The 18,211-nt window shown below is 33.7% G+C and overlaps 1 protein-coding gene across 3 annotated transcripts; it reads right to left on the bottom strand.

The window, feature by feature from the left end:
• Positions 1-537: 537 nt before the first annotated feature.
• On the bottom strand, positions 538-16,909 carry nedd1 (NEDD1 gamma-tubulin ring complex targeting factor). Of its 3 annotated transcripts, none has more exon segments than NM_213506.1 (17): positions 538-1,363; positions 1,466-1,532; positions 3,597-3,687; positions 4,516-4,711; positions 5,233-5,402; positions 5,493-5,537; positions 5,632-5,736; positions 5,813-5,851; positions 5,945-6,076; positions 6,193-6,349; positions 7,722-7,923; positions 9,476-9,705; positions 10,131-10,271; positions 12,875-12,991; positions 13,067-13,161; positions 15,180-15,323; positions 16,727-16,909. In NM_213506.1, coding segments are annotated over 16 exon segments (2,028 nt in total). In that variant the 5' UTR covers positions 15,316-15,323; positions 16,727-16,909; the 3' UTR covers positions 538-1,258.
• Between the last annotated feature and the right edge of the window lie 1,302 nt (positions 16,910-18,211).

The following is an 18,211-nucleotide window of genomic DNA, read 5'->3' as shown; positions in this document are numbered from 1 at the left end:
GGTAAATATAGTTACCGTGGGTGATTTCCTAATTTATTCAGTGATATTGAAAATGACTAGAAACATTGTTTTATATTAACTAATACAGTATATATATATATTTACAATTTAAAATAAACTTATTACAGTAAAAACAAAACAATCTCATTTTTAACAGAATTACACAAGTTTTTGCCTTGATTTGCTCGCCGATATCTTCTGCATAGTTCTCTCTCCATCGAGTGACTGAATCTGATTTGTAAAAATGTGAACACTTACAATAGTTAATTGAAATATTTCTTTACAGTTTGCTTATTTGTAGCTCAGCAATAAAACAAACAAAAGAATGTTATGTTAAATTACAAATGACTATAAAGGCATTTGCCCCATCATTTTCAAATTCTTCTCAGGTGGGATGGTGGACCAAATCAAAGGTTACAATGGTAGAGTGACCTACTTTGGGGCATCTCTGTATTAGACATAAGCACTTCCTGACTACAAATATGTTTTCGGTACATAAAAAAAACATAACTCACTGCACAGTTATGAAAACACAAATTTGCAGAAATAATTTATTTAGGCCAGTCCATAGGAAGACGTCTTACAAATGTGGATTAATAGCACAGTGTACAGGACAATAGTTTGGAGTTAGTCATTTCAAAATTGTATAAAACTGATTGCAACTATTTGTTGTGTATTAAAGCACTTGCATTCATAGAACCTACAGCAGCAGTGCTCAACCCTGTTCCTGGAGATCTACCTTCCAGCAGATTTCAGTTGCAACCCACATCAAACACACCTGCTTGCAATTATCCAGTGCTGTTCAGGTCCTAATTGATTAGTTCAGGTGTGTTCAGGGTAGATCAGGGCTGGAGCTGAACTCTGCAGGAAGGTAGATCTGCAGGAACAGGGTTGAGCACTTCTGACCTACACACACTTCTGAAGCGAAAATACAAACATATCTATGTTCACCAGTGTCCTTTCTTCATTTTTGGCATGCAGTTTTCAAAAATCATGTGGCAAAAATAGGTTGCAAAATCCACACTGAGATGTCTATTCACTCTACTCATCCTAAGTGCCAATACATGTAGTTTTTCAGTAAACTAGTCAGGATGTACAAAGCACACCTTGGAGAGAAAACAAAATGAGTTCTTTTCATTTCCATCTGTTTTTATGGCATAGAAATCTTACAAAAACACTCTTCATGAGCTGAAGCGGATATAAAAGTGTGCCGATATGACAAACAGAGTGAAGGCACTGGCAGACGCATGAGCCTGCTCTAATAGTTGGCTCGTAGTCTTTTGTTTTCCTCTTTCAGTCTTTCGATCTCTTCGACGAGCGAGTCGTTCACGGAGTATTTCTCAATCAGACCGTGGATTTCATTCTGGAAAAGATGAGTGGTGTTATTATTAGGGTTGTAATATTCAGCTTTATTTCATTTTCTGGCTGCTTCAAGAATAATGGTTTGTGAAAGAGACCGAGTTACCAACTGGATGTAGAACTGGCGAACCATCTCCACCTGTAGATTGATGATGTCTCGATGACACGTGTCTCTGTGTATAACAGTCAAACTGTATCAGTCTTTTCACACTCAGAAACCGTAAATACATAAACAGGACATACTAATGTATAATATGTATATATACTGTATATAGGTTTAATGTTTGTGTTAGTCTTAGATTTATTTTTAATGTTTATATATTGTTTGAATAGTTTTCGATGACCAACATGTTACTTTTATTTTCAATTTATCAAAACTGACAGTTTTAGTAATAGATTGCAGTTATATACACTCACCGGCCACTTTATTAGGTACACCTGTCCAACTGCTCGTTAACACAAAATTTCTAATCAGCCAATCACATGGCAGCAGCTCAATGCATTTAGGCATGTAGACATGATCAAGACGATCTGCTGCAGTTCAAACCGAGCATCAGAATGGGGAAGAAAGGTGATTTAAGAGAGTTTGAATGTGGCATGGTTGTTATTGCCAGACAGGCTGGTCTGTGTATTTCAGAAACTGCTGATCTACTGGGATTTTCATGCACAACCATCTCTAGAGTTTACAAAGAATACTCTGAAACGGAGAAACTATCCAGTGAGCTGCAATTCTGTGTGTGCAAATGCCTCGTTGATGCCAGAGGTCAGAGGAGAATGGCCAGACTGGTTTAAGCTGATAGAAAGGCAACAATATACAGAAGAGCATCTCTGAACCCACAACACGTCCAACCTTGAGGCGGATGGGCTACAGCAGCAGAAGACCACACCGGGTGTAACTCCTTTTAGCTAATAACAGGAAACTGAGGCTGCAATTCGCACAGGCCCAGCAAAATTGTACAATAGAAGATTGGAAAAACGTTACCAAGTCTGATGAGTCTCAATTTCTGCTGCAACATTCAGATGGTAGAGTCAGAATTTGGCATCACAAACATGAAAGCAGGGATCTATCCTGCCTTGTATAAGGGATATTTTCTTGGCACACTTTGGGTCCACTGGAACCAATTGAGCATCGTGTCATTGCCTCAGCCTACCACTGTATTGTTGTTGATCATGTCCATCCCTTTATGATCACAGTGTACTCATCTTCTGTTGCCTGCTTCCAGCAAAATAATGTGCCATGTCATAAAGCGCAAATCATCTCAGACTGGTTTCTTGAACATGACAATGAGTTTACTGAACTTAAATGGCCTCCACAGTCACCAGAGCTCAATCCAATTGAGCACCTTTGGGATGTGGTGGAATGTGAAATTTGCATCATGGATTGCAGCCGACAAATCTGCAGTAACTGCTGTGATGCTTTCATGTCAATATGGACTTAAAATCTCTGAGGAATATTCCCAGTACCTTGTTAAATCTCTGCCATGAAGGATCAAGGCAGTTCTGAAGGCAAAAGGGGGTCAACCCGGTACTAGTACGGTGTACCTAATAAAGTGGCCTGTGAGCATTTACCACATATAGTTTTTTTTGTCCTGGATTTATTTGAAATGTGCAAATAGTTTTTAGAAAGTTTTATTTTTAAATTTTGCAGTAAATGAATTTAAAAACTAAATGAAAATGTGCATTTCAGAGTCAACTAGACTATTAACTTCTACATTTTTGCCAGTTTTTATGGTTTCAGATTTAATTAAAAACATGAACTATAATGTTGTTTACACTACTGGTCAAAAGTACTTTATTCACCAAAGATGCATTACATTTCATCAAAAGGGAAAGTTTAACAAAGAACCCCGAGTTTTTTTCAAAAGGATTTTATAAGAAACGTTTCTTCAGCAAATCTGCATATTAGAATGATTTCTGAAGGATTGTGCGACAGAAACATCAAGATATTAATAAAGAATGTTTTATTTGAAGTCATTTGTGTTGACATATTTTTAGGTACATTTCATTTAAAGAAAGCCAAAAATCAGCTTCATGGTTTTAGCTTTAGTTAAAGAGATGTAACTTTCCTCGGTTCATTCACACTCAAGTGGTTCTAAACGTTTATAAATTCCTTTCTTCGGTTCACAAAACAACATATTCTGAAAAAAGCAGCCACTGACATCAATAGCAGGAACAAAAAATACTGGAAATCAATGGCAGCCGCTTTCCAACATTGTGTTAAATATGCAGTGGCTCACCTGAAGTCCTCCAGTGCCTCATGAATCATGTTACGGACAAAGTTCATCTGTACAGAAGTGAGTGGAGCAGAATCCACTGCTGCGGCTGGAGCTGAGGAGAAACACACATTTCATCATATTTAAACCTCTTCAAGCTGAAGGCCATGACATACTTAAAGGGACAGTTTACGCAAAGCTGAAAGTCCTAGTCATCATTTACTCTCCTTTCACTTGTTCCAAACTTGTTTGTGTTTCTTTATTTTGAACACGAAGGCAGAGATGAAAAATGTTCGGAAACAACAGACATCGACTTCCATAGTATTACTTTGTTCCTATGGATGTCAATGGCAGCTCTTTTCCCCAATATTTTCTTCAGAATATCTTGTTTGTGTTCAACAAAAAGTTTGGACCGATTAAGTGCGAGTAAATGAAAAGGACATTTTCTTTATTTTGGTGAACTATCCACTTAAAGCAAAATCCATTGTTTAGTTTAAACCGTCAGAAAAAAAATGAGTCAAAAATAAGTCTTTCTATAAAAGTTAAACAATCTTGATTTCCCTTTGAAATGTAGATATATGGACATTATATACATAAAAAGTAGAGCAGTTTTAATCTCTAAAAATCAATTGAAGTGAACTGGACCGGAAGTGTCCCGTCAAAAACATTTAAATGGCGGCACCCACTCGTACATGCAGAATAAAGTCAATAAAGCATGTGCTATCCCGCTGGTGCCATTTGGATTAGCTTTTTGACAGATTTATGCACTTTTGAAAGCTTTAAAAATGAGCCACTGTCCATCATTATACCGCATGGAAGAGCCAGGACAAAATGTCAACCTACTCCAACTGTGTTCATCTGACAAAAGAAAGTCATATTCAAAGATAATGGTCATTCAATGATGGTGACGTTTTCATTTGTGTGTGAACTTTAGTAAGCATACCAGCAGCAGCAGCAGCAGGAGGAGCAGGAGCTCTGCTGATGGGGGAATCATATGTGAGCTGTGTGGAAAGATCTCTCCTCTGACTGGGCTCTGGTGTGTTGAACTGAGGCTGAACAGACTGAATTCGCGTGCTCTGAGCTGCAGGCGGTGTGGTGATGGCATCATACTCCTGCCGTACACCGTTACTCTTCTCCACCTGTCAACAACACAGAGAAACAACTCAATTTATGTTTCCACAGCGAACTGAACCAACAATTATTCCAGCATATGTTATACACAGCGGATATCCTTCCTGCGACAACCCAGTACTGGAAAACACCCATATGCTCTCCAATTCACACACACACTCATATGCTACAGCCAGTTTAAATCACAGCGCATGTCTTTAGACTGGGGGAAATCAAAGGAAACCTACGCGAACACAGCGAGAACATGCAAACTCCACAGAGAAATGCCAATTGACCCAGCCGGGACTCGAACCAGCAACCTTCTTGTTGTGAGGCAACAGTGCTAACCAATTAATACTATTCTATTACACTATTAGTAAATATGTTATTTAATGAATTTAACGACTTTTAACTAAATTTGAAAAGGCTCGCAAATTTACTTTATATTATTTAAAAAAATAATAACAATATGATATAATATTTTCAGCTAAGTGAAGACAAAATGTTTAGTTTTTTTATTACAGTGCATCCCTAATGTTAAACAATGGACCTTGGTGCCGTTCTGGACATCAGTCTGCTGTGGAGGGGTAGTGGTGGACTCCTCTTCTTTGATTGGTGGAGTCTGCACCACAGACGGACTGTAGCAGCGGCTGCCAGGAGTGCCCAACGGAGTCTTCCTCTGGGATGAGCCTCCAGGGAAATGAGGTAGATATTCAAAGTCTAGTAATGCAGAAAGAGGTCAAAGTAGAACTTTATTATTTTAAGCTCATTACGGTTGATGAAAATAAAATGAAGTTTGTAGCAGCTTGCCTTTCTTTCCACTTGATACATCACTCAGTCTGTGCCCTTTGTAATCTAGAGAGATGAGGTTTAATAGGTCATTAATTAGTAAAATAAATGTAAAAAAAAAAATCTCGACAACTCCGAGGTGGTGCAAAAGTATCCTCACCGTCTCGTACAGGTGAAAAGATGTCCAGGCTGTTTCTGCCGACTCTGAAGCGGTCAGCGGTCTGCTGTCCTTCTGCTTCCCTTGAGAAAACATCTATACTGCCGCCTAGAAACAACATCAACATACTCATAATCTCTTCAAATCTGCCATATTTAACTGAACATCATTAAATAATCCTCACCATTTCTTGAAGTATCAGCAAAGCCATGTGATTTAAAACCTGATGGAAAAGCAGATGATTTAACTTATTATTCTATACTTATTATTAGTAATTAAGAATAAGCAGAGAGATATAGAGCACAGTGCATTGTACCATCATTTAGAGGGGAGAAAATGTCCAGGTTTAAACTATTTCGTCCGATGCTGCTGAATTTCTCAACATTGGGCATCTGATCTTGACTGAGCTGACCCTCTGCCTCTCGAGAAAACACCTCAGCAGATGGACCTGAAACACAACACCTTATTATTGTTATTATTAAACTATTACAACAGCTAAAAACAGGGCTTTAAAATGCCAGCTAAGAAATAAAACAGTCTCTAGTCACAAAGAGTAAATCTAACCTGGGACTTGGGCTTGACCATCTCCAGGAAACTCAGATCCGGAAACAATGGGTGGGACAGTAGATGTTGGGGTGGAGGGTCCCGTCTGCTGACTGCTGCCCAGCTTGACTGAGATCCTTTTATTTGATTGAGAAGACTTGCTGGATGATTTGGTGGACTGTAACAAGAGTCAGAACTATAAATAAACTGATGAATGAAGGGGCTATGCTTCGTATTAATGAGAACTAAGAAAACTATATAAAACTTAGGCTATTTAAATAAAATTTTATTTAAAAAAATAATAATAAAAAAAAATCACAATTTCTATTATTAACATATATATATTTTTTTTATTAATCAGGGGTATTAAAAATATTATTAAAATATTATTTAAAATATTTAAAAATAATTTTATTTATAATTATATTTTATATTTAATATTAAAATTATAAATATACTTAATAATTTTATTAAAAACTGCACAAAATGCAAACTCCAAGAGTATTTTTAAACTACATGTTTATTACATTTAAGAAATGATACATGGACATTTATTAAGTTTTTATTAAATTTTATTAAAAAATAGAACATAATTCTGACTTCAACTGTATATTGTAAGACTTGTCAAAATCAGAAAAAGATTTGATTAAAACAAAATTAAAAATTTTGTAATATGAAACTTGACATTGATGTGAGGGGGCAGAGCTTGCAAAAACTAAGTACTATTTCAGAATGAATAAAGAATTAATCAATGTCCATGGGGGTTTCAAAATTATAAATAAAAAGTACATTTTAAAAAATGATTAGAATTTTATTTATTAAATTCAAACCAATTAAATAAAACAAAAAATATTTTCATATAAAAAACACTGCACAAAATACAAACTCTAAGAGTACTTTTTAAAAAAACGTTCAAAATATTAATAGTTAAATGAATTAAACGAGGTAAATTCATGTTAAAAAAATATTAAAAAGTTACTTAATTATTTTAAAAGAATTAAATAAATAATTGCTTTAGATCAAATGTACGGTATGTTACATACATTAACCATAACTTAAAGTAAATAAAAAAACAATTTACAACAAAAATACAAAACATAAATAAAAGTATACTTTAATCATAATTCCAGTATTCACTACTGAAACTGTTTAATAAGTAGTTTTAAAAAGATATGGTTAAAAATATATTAACGTAAAAACCTACATGAATGAAAACTATTAAATAAACTAATTTCATATAAAACACGCTGCAAAATTAAAACATTCTTAGAATCATCTGAATGATTAAAAGCAGATTACGCATATAAATATTATCATAAATATTATCAGTATTTAATTTAATACATTAATTAATTGAAAAATAATGAATATTTAATACATTAATTAATACAATACACATTACAGTCCACAATCTTCGATGCATTTTTGTCCCTGTGCCCACAGATTTTTGTTACAGTGATAAGAACATGAGTAAATTCAACATAAGCAAACCCATGTAAGGCTGGTTGAGTAGAAATTTGTTGACGGACACATAGTAGATGCAGCTGTACCTTTAACTTGGAGGTGGAGTTCTGGAAGCGAATGCACGTCACTGAGGTCTTGTGAGCTGTGTTAATTTTGACCGGTGCGCTGAGGTTTCTCAGGTCATACAGGTAGATTCGGCCCTGCGTTGAGCCCACGACCAGTCCAGCTCCATCAGGAGTAAAATCAATAGCTGTGAGTGGAGATTCCACCTGCTTATTACGAAACACTCTGTGGAGAAATTAACACATTCAACTGATTCAGAAAACAGCTTCAAGTCAAACTCCAAACAGCATATTAAATCAATGCTGTTGTGACAGTATCACCATCTACTGGCCTGGCATCCATATTACAGCATTCTGTGTCTGTCATGAGCTTGTGAGAATAGAGATCAACTTTGATGCAGTTGTAATCTTTAAGTGAACATTTTCCAACATTGTAAATGTACCCAAGAATCGTGTTTATTTATATAGTTTCAGTTTAAAAATAGATGTGAAAATGCACTATGCAGCTTTTTATTTTTTAAAATTGCCATTTAGTTTTGTTATTTAACAAAATGTTTTTTTAACAAAGAAATGTGTGAATAAATAACATTTATTCATTTATAAATTGTCTTAATTAATTTTGTTAGAAATATAATAAAAGAATCATATTGTGAATAGTATTGTGAATCATATCAAATTTCTAATTAGGTGAATCATTACATCCTTAATAAAAACATATAAATGTTTCAAGCGAATAAAATGGGGTAAAATTGCTATAGAATGTTTATCCAAGTAATATTCCAAATTTGAAGTTGATATCACAAAACTTACAGTTAGGTCCAGTGAGATTTTGTTTAGGTGCTATTCTACAAAGTGGCTAATGAGTGACAACCAAATTGACGATGTAAATTTTTCGAAACATTCTCCTGTCACAAAACCATCTGATTTGTCATCGAATATGGAACCATAACTGTCCGCCTGTCAGACCTTTTCTTAAAATATATATGACTTGTCAGTTGGGTTGAATGATATTTAAAAAAAACAATTGCGATATTTTGTTTTTCTGCTAAATTTATATTGGAATATGAATATCCTTTTACAAGCTGACTCGAGTAAATATTTAGAATGAATTCATATTTAACATTGATTGGGATGGATTTTTAGGAGAGAGTATCTGCATAAAATAAACAAAATAACAGCACAAATTAAACCATTAGAACAAAGATAAAAATGAAATAAATGAAATGTAAATCAGCACTATAGTCTTCATTGTACAAATAATTAAACAAATCATCTTTATTAAAATATCAAAATTTCTTGAGCCCAAGTGGTTCAAATTAGCTTGAAATCTTAATCACAGGCCAGAAATACACATTAAAATGAAAATCTTTCACACTATTAGATTAGGTCATGTTGCATTAATCCCAACATGATGACACTGCAGATCTTACCATATGACTATTGCATATTGGCACATTGTGATATTGATGCTGAAATGATATATTGTGCAGCCCTATTTGTCAGAATTAGAAAATGATTCGATTGAAAAAAAAAAAACAGTATATTTTGTAATATGAAACTTGACACACACAAGGGCTTGCTAAAATTAGTACTATTTCATTAACAACGCTATGTCAGTCTGAAACAGTTTCACATGATGAATTCAGAATTTATAAGCTTTCAAACAACAAAGTTTACAACACTAACATGCTAAAAAACTATTGAGATATTTTCTATTAACAACAAACTGCTTTATATTTTTAGATGCCGTACTCTTCTAAGTGTATGCGGTCTCTTACATTTTGCTTGAGGTGTCATAGCAGACGATCTTCTTGTCCAGGCCTACAGTAACGAAGAGTAAATCGTTGGCCGGGGAGAAAGCCAGTCCTGAACAGGGGGCTTTGTGCGCCCCCTCAAACAAGTGCAGCTCCTTCTGAGTGTTGGCATCCCAAAGGGCCACAGATCCACTGTCAGACACCGTGCCCAGCAGAGAGCGCTTCACCAGAGAGTACCTCAGATCATGAATAGGCTGCAGACAACAGGTCAGAATTCTGATACAACTGATTATGTGATAAACTGAGTACGTCTTATGGTTTAGAGCGATGAATAGCTGTTAAAAATGCTGGATTTGAAATAAATGAAGATCTGTAAATTCTTTCATATTTTAATACATTTTAATACATATTTATTACAGCTTTATTACATAAGCATATTTTACGGCGTAAATTATATAATCTTAACATAATTATACATTTAATTCAACACTTTTAACATTTATATTTTTTGTATCTTAATTTGTATATTTATTCATTTTAATTTATATCTATATGTTTTAGCGTGTTACAAACTGTATGTTAACTATTTTATTTATTTTTACATAATTTTTTGTATTTTCACTATTCACCGTCACAGTTCATTTGCTTTATTTTTTATGGCTGAAGAAGTCGGGCTTACCACATTTGGCCCGTGGCCGAAAGGTTTGCTGGACAGGTTGGTTGTGATGCTGTGGAGGATGATGTCTCCGCTAGTGGAGCCTGATGCGATGTAGCTGTCTCCTCCATTAAAAGACACGCACGTCACCTCCTCCTTGTGATCCTACATAGAAAGAGACATCAGGGAAATCCATTACGCACGATTCACACCGGGCTTCAGCCTCAACTCTTGACGGAGGGCGTGTTTGAAGTTGGGGCTGACACAATCGCCATAACATCATCAGCCAATAAAGTAAGCCTGCAATTGGCTACTGTCTGAGCTGGGGTTTTTGCATAAAGCGATCTGATTGGCTGATTGCTTCGGTTGGTGCTTGAACGGTGCTCGAGCAACGCCTCTGAAGCAGCACTGATGGACCCACAATTTAATTTTGCAACGATTGACATCACCCATTCAGAAAATGGTAAGCGTTGACGCTGAACCCGCGTGTGAATGGGGCGTTAGGATGTACAGTACTGGTCAAAAGTCTGAAATCAGTAAGAGTTTTTTTCTACTCACTAACGCTGCATTTATTTTATCAAAAAATACTAATACAAAAAAAATCTTAATTTCACATAATAAATAGTAGGACAAACAAATAACATTAAAAAAATCTAATTTTATTATTGGATTTAAAGTAAGTTTGAAGTACATTTCAAGCAGAATTGTCAGCATCCTTCTTCAGTGTTGCATTAACTTTCAGATATCATAATATCCTGATTTGCTGTTATATTATGATCAGTTATTACTTGCTCATCATTACTATCATGTTCTGCTTCATATTGTTTTGTGGAAACTCAACTGTGGGGCAAGATTCTTTGATTCAAACAAAGTTCAAAACGTATCCATTATACTTTAAAAGCATTCGTGTACTTTCTTTTTTTACTTTCACTCTTGAACAATAAAATGTGCCTTTTAATTAATTAATAAAAAGTTCTACAATTTATATACAGTTTCTATATATATATATATATATATATATATATATATATATATATATATATATATATATATATATATATATATATTTTGCTATCAAAATTAGTGCGTTAAGATATGCGATTAATTTGAAATAATTAAACCAATAAATCAAATTTACGCAATTAATGCAGTTGCAGTTTTTTTCCCTGTTGTGGGCAAAGAAATATGGATAAGACCAAGGAAGCACTTTTTGAAGGCAGGTTTCAGTATAAAATAATTAATGTTGCATTACCAGGCTATCCAGCGTTTCCTCCAGAGTTTCATCTAATTTCATATGTTTCATTTTTAATTTTCGACTTCTGTTTTAATGGAGTTTGATAACGCATGGCGAACAGAAAGAAAAACCCCCGCATATCGTGACCCGGTGGTCCTTTGAGGTCATCAAAAATTGCTGCTTGCATAGTAGACTCTCAGTAAGAGTATTATCTTAATCATATTAAAATCGGAGTATTGGTGTCTATGTCAATGAAGTGCCAGATTAAGTCTCGAGCTGTCAAAGGCAGCACATTCCTCTCTGCCTTTCAGCATGCGCCCTCCATTGTTTTATTAAGTTTGACGTGTTTCTCCCTAAAATGCAAGTGTCTGCTTCGCGTTGATATGTCAGAATCCTTGTAAAATACAGCCATACTTTAAAACGCTTAGTTTAAGCAAATTTGATGAACAAGATCATGCGTGTTGAATCTGAAGGGAGTCGCTCCAACTGCCCTGTCCTGTGTGTGTTGTGTGTGTGAGTGTGTGTGTCTGTGTGTGTGCGCACTAAATCAAAAAGTTACGAATTGCCGTGAGATTGCGTTGCACTTTCAGCTCACATCATTCAAAAGAAAAGGTCCACATTCTCCCCCGATAATGTCAACAGACTGGACTGTTTTAGCAACTATAAAACTATATATTTAATATTTTATTGTTATTATAATTGTCCATATTTGGCATGCCTGTATTTTGGCATTTTTTGCAGTCCACTTAGAATCCAACTTGGAAATATTTTTTTTTCTTTATTGGCATTGATTGTTTTGAGATTCAAATGGCATTAACATGCCTGTGTTTTTATTTCTATAATGATTATGGCTGTCAAGCCAGGATCTTGAAAGTTTATTGTGGGTGTGTTTACATGAAGAAATCTGTGTTACATGTTAAACAAAAATTCTAATAAACAATTATATTTTAAATTTAAATAGTTTTGTTTTGCGATTACATTAATTTTACATTTGAACAGCCAAAATGACAAGTTTCAGTCCAAATGTGATTAATTGCGATTAATCGCGATTAATTTTCAAAATAAGTGCGATTAGTTTTTTTTAATCGATTGACAGCACTAATATATATATATATACACACACACACACACACACACACACACACACACACACACACACACACACACACACACACACACATACATACAGACACAAAAAATATTTACTGAGGACCATGTGACTTTAAAGACTGAATTAACGATGCTGAAAATTCTGCTTTAAATAACAGAAACAAATAAATGTTAGCACACATTTAGTAATAAAACAGTTATTTTAAATTGTAACAATATTTCACATTTTGACCATTTGTGTCGATTGATAGCACTAATATATATATATATATATATATATATATATATATATATATAGCAGCCCAACACATTTTTTAACATCAAAAAAGGGAATTGACCAGTAGCCTAGATGATCTAAACAGCGAGCTTTCAGAAATGTACACAAATGCTTGACACATTTATGATTACTGTAAAAGTGCATTACCTTAAGGGTTCGGTGCAGTCGTTTTGTCTTGAGGTCCCAGATATTAACAGTGTTATCCAGTCCACCACTGACTAGAAACTGTGATGTGGAGTTCAGACTCACACGGGTTTGTTTTTTCTGCAAACAAAAGGCAGGTGTTCAGACATCAATAAGAAAGATATGTTGAGTTAGATATTTAGTTTGTCGGCTCACCCCTTCACCGAGCTCCATGACTGGAACAGGAGAGGACTTGAGACTGGACACAACCAGTTTGTCTCCTATACTGCTGGCACTGACCACATACTGATCTGAACACTGTTAAGGTAAACCTCTTTCATCAAACTAGCTAAAAGATTTTATTAAAACACTGTGTAGTAGACATTTTGTGATTAGATATTATATAAAATAGTGGCAGTGTATTTATTTACCAGTATTTATTCATGCAAAAATACTAATGTAATTTCAGAAACTTTTTTATTATACTACATTACATTAAAAACTAACATATTTTAATACTCAATATAATAAAGTAATTATTTATAAATGTACCATCATATTTTTATTTTTAAACTAAATCTAAAACTAGATTCTGAATTCTTTAACTAAAATCTTAAATCTAAAATAAATTATTTATTGATTCTTGTTTAATAATTCTTGTTTAAATAATGCATTTTTTGCTAATTTATTTTCTTTAGTAATTGTATTTATTTAATATTATTTTATTTATTTATATTTAAACAATTTGTTACAATATTAATTATATTGTATTGTCACTAGTTTGTTTAATGTTTCTACAAATTTATATCCGTACATATGTATATTTCAGCTAAATATTATTAATTTGAATTTATTCATATCTTTTTTTTTTCTATACATTTCCAAAACATTTTATACTGCCTAAAAAAAAATTAAAACACGCCTGCAGGAGTTTCTGATGAAGCATTCAGGTTTACTTTATGTTTAATTTGCCAAATCATTCATTATAACCGAATCTTTCAATTTAGAAAATTATTTTAAATGTTCTTATTTTTATTTTGGTAATTTATAATTATGAATTAAAATTTCTATTTTTACCCATGTATTTATTAGTATATTGTATTAGGTAATTAGGTTTAAACTTTTAAAAAATATAATATAATTTAATATGATTACTTATATTAAATTAATGATATGCAATATTTTCTTATTTAAAATTTAACTTGTGCATTTATTTTATTATAATATTATTTATTTCACTAAATTATTTTTTATTTACATAATTATATACACTACCTGACAAAAGTATTGTTGTCGATCCCAGTTGTAAGAGCAACAAATAATAACTTGACTTCTATTTGATCATTTGGAAAAGTTGCAGTAGGTAGATCTTTCAGATGAATCATCTGTTGAACCGAATCAGAATCGTCACAAATACTGCAGAAGACCTATTAAAACCCGCATGGACCCAACATTCTCAGAGAAATCAGTCAAGTTTGGTAAAGGAAAAACCATGGTTGGTGTTTCATTCAGTCTGGGGGCGTGCGAGATATCTGCAAAGTGGGTGGCACATCAACAGCCTGAGGTATCAATACATTTGTGCTGCCCATTACATTACAAACTGCAAAAGAGGGCAAATTATTCAGCAGGATCGCACTCCTTCTCATACTTCAGCCTACACATCAAAGTTTCTGAAAGCAAAGAAGGTCAAGGTGCTCCAGAATTGGCCAGCCCAGTCACCAGACATTAACATTATTGAGCATGTCTGGGGTAAGACGAAGGAGGAGGCATTAAAGATGAATCAAAAATATCTTGATAAACACTGAGAGTCCTGCAAGAACGCTTTCTTTCTCATTCCAGATGACTTTATTAATAAGATATTGGAGTCATTACGGAGATGTATGGATGCAGCCCTCCAAGCTCATGGGAGTCATACACAATATAATTTTTTTTTCCACTGCACCATGACTTTATATTCTATATTGTACAAGATTTTTGTTAAGTGACAAGACTTTTGTCTAAACTAAGTCAGACCTTTCCATCTTAATTAAATAATTAAAAATCAAATCATGATCATATTTTATTTTGGTGAATGAAGCATAATCTAGAGGCATTTGCTGTTTATATAAGCCACTTCTGATACCAAATAATTAACTAGAAGTCAATCAGTTTTGTAGAAGTCAGTTATTATTTGTTGTTGCTAAAGCTTGGATAGGTGACCCGATTTTTGTCAGGTAGTGTACACAACTTTCTCTAAACATGTGTCATGCCTTAATGTTTGCACACCAGCATAATTGTGGCAATGATACTTAAACACATGTGAAAACAGTTTGTCAGTGCTAAAGGATACTGCTGCTGCTCCAGCACACTTGAGCCACCGGATGTGTGGCACTGTGAGGATTAAACTGCTCCACCACTGTCATCGAGCTCGAGTCCCAGATCTTCAGACAGTCACCGGACGACACCAGCCGTGTGACGTCCTCCATCCCAGCAGCTGACAGGACACAAAAGATGAACAGATGTCAGGCACACCATGCCACAAGTGCACAAGAATATTAAATGTCACACTGCAGAGGTAGACTAGTTTTAAATAGTCACTGAATCATGTTGTGCAGCACTTTAAAGAACTGCTATGACAATTATTTTTGACACATGGTCAAATGATCAGATTACAATATCAGATTACATTTATCATTGTTCATTTGAATGTAAACAGAAAGCAAATGGACGGAAATTTTGCTTTAATGTTTCAATAAACTTTTAAGAAATTAAAATTCCAAAAGTTTTACAAAGTCTGGATTCTGTATTTTGATTATTTGTAAGCTTGCCTTTGCCCGATTATATAGAATTTACAGTCTGTAAAATTAACATTTATCGGTTTTATCTGTAGTTTTGCTTTATATATGTATATATTCGGACCCATTTTTTTGTCTAAACTGTATTGTTTGAATTTTCCTTTATGTATTTTTGAAAAATGTGTAGTTTTGTCTATTATTGTGAAAATTCAATAAATAATTATATTTGTTTAAAAATGGCAAACAGATGTGTGTTGGTATAGATGTGGTATAGATGGTATAGATATGTGTTCCATGCAAAGCATATATTTTTCTAAAAACAAAACAATAGTTATACTGACCAGCGATTATTGAATAAGTTGTTGAATAATGTTGTTAAATAAGAGTCTTTTATTATTTTATCAAAATGCTTATTAATGGTATATGAGGTAAAAAAAATGTTCATACAATTAGACTTTCTCCTTAATAATAGTAGAATAAGAGTTCGAAATATTCAAATCATATTAGCAGCCAATGACTATCAAGGTAGAACATTTTTCACTTAATCAAATAGTGCGTATGTTGTTACAAATTCATACTTGATTGCCAATTCAGACCAAATATTTAAAGTAGTGTGGTAAACAATACAGGGACAGAGCCACAAGTTGTCACTGATCAAAAATGAACGAATTGTTGAATATAAAACCAACTTTACCTCAATCTGCACTGAATCATATTTCAGTGGATGTTTTTTTTTTCTGTAAATCATGGCATAAATGTCTGATTTAACCAACATACAAGCTTATCTGTACAGTCTGAGATGTTAGGGAGAGTGTAACGTTACATTATGTCTTAACTACGTTTTGGAAAACTATACTAGTGCAGTTAGCTCAGAAGCAATACAGTTACTTCATAAAAACCTTTCCATTTCAAAGAATAATGAAATTGACTTACAAAAGTGAATTCAACGGCAAATTATTAGCGAAAACATTTTAAATAAAACAACAAGCACTCGCTAAAAGACTTTAGCTCTCCAATTCGCACTCATTTGTTGCTGTTCATGTTGTTGTTGTGCTAATAGTTTCAGCAGTCACCAGCTGATTAGCAACTGCTAGCTACTTACCCTTGTTTTAGATTGTACAAGTGTAAAAAATGTAAATGATATGCTGGTATATAGTTGTCAATACATCCACTGTGGTTAAATAAATGTGCCCTTTTATTTGAAACTAAAACTTTGTCATATCGATAAAGTTTGAACATCCGTGGCTCCGGTAAGGAACCGCCACTACGGCACGCCGCTGGGCTCAAACAAAAAAGGACACATTTGGGATTTACAACAACGCTAAATTCGACAACCGCTAATTATGCAGTTCTGTAGCAACTTTTGCGTTAAAGGCAAATATGAAAATGTTATGTTAATTTATTCACCATCTATATCAATATATTTACGTTGTGTATGATATCTATCATTCAGGATAATATTAAATACTTTTAGTTGAACGTGGTCAGTAATAATAATAATCAAGTCACTGGCAATTTGAGGGTCTAAAATACATACATCCACAACAAAATTAATGCCAGTAGCTTCTAACAGTACACTGTAAGTCCTGTATAATTAAGACCTGATTGTTTTCACAATAGTTTAATCTTCTTGTCGCATGAAACCATATTCACCACCCCAAAAAAATAAATATTCTGTCATTTACTCACCCTTGACTTATTTCACAACTAGGGGAGAACCTAACCAATAAGCAAGGTAAGCAGCTGATTAGGGCCCTGGGGAATTGAGGGCCCCGAACAATGTCCAATCTATATTAATCATACAGACATATTCTATCTTATGTTGTAAAATCTGTCTAACCATTAGAATTTTAACATTATTACTTCTTTTCTATTTTCTATTATTATTTGTGTATTTACTGTACTTCATTTTACAATAAGAAGATAAAGATTCCACTTAAAATATATTTCGAGCATGCCATTTCTTTTTACAAAAAATAAAAATAAAAATCACAAATTTAGAGAGAAAAAAAAATATCTATAGAGAAAGAGTATTTTGAGTTTCAGTGCTAGGGCCCCATACCCAAAATTGCTTATACCCAGAATTGCTTAGGGCCCCCGAATCACTAAGTCTACCCCTGTTCACAACACACTGAGTTTTTTGTTTTGTCAAACACTAAAGAAAGCTAAAAACCAGTAACTATCGACATCCATAGGGCAAAGGCTAGCTACTACTATAGCCAATGATTGGTTACAGGTTTCTAACAGTCTTTAATGTTTTATTTTTTGTTCAACAGAAAAAAAACTCAAACTGTTTGAAAAAAAAAATGGTTAAAACTCAAAGTTTACTCAAAAGGACAGTAAACAATGACAGAATTTTAATTTTGAGGTAAACTATACCTTTAATCACAAGACAAACTTGAACTGACATTGTTTACAACAAAGATTTAGGACATGTACGGAAAATGTTGTATTTTTCCTCGTGTTTATTATGTATGCTGCAACTTACATAAAATTGTGGTGAACAAATAGTGTTAGCTCACATGTGAGTTTAAAAGTGAATATATATTACCATTTGTCCACTCATTTCAGCTCAAATGTATCTTTA

This window comes from Danio rerio, chromosome 25 (genome assembly GCF_049306965.1).
Source record: "Danio rerio strain Tuebingen ecotype United States chromosome 25, GRCz12tu, whole genome shotgun sequence".
Classification (NCBI taxonomy): Eukaryota; Metazoa; Chordata; class Actinopteri; order Cypriniformes; family Danionidae; genus Danio; species Danio rerio.
Note: the sequence above shows the minus strand (reverse complement) of the source record. Positions and strands in the feature narration are given on the sequence as shown.

What these genes read in the sequence shown, in the direction of transcription:
- nedd1 (XM_073941965.1), bottom strand. Translation starts at nt 15,315, where the DNA reads ATGGAGGACGTCACACGGCTGGTGTCGTCCGGTGACTGTCTGAAGATC. An exon ending in TCATGGAGCTCGGTGAAGGG is followed by an intron (nt 12,992 to 13,066) that starts GTGAGCCGACAA and finishes TTTTGTTTGCAG; the next exon opens with AAAAAACAAACCCGTGTGAG. An exon ending in TGCTGATACTTCAAGAAATG is followed by an intron (nt 5,737 to 5,812) that starts GTGAGGATTATT and finishes TGTTGTTTCTAG; the next exon opens with GCGGCAGTATAGATGTTTTC.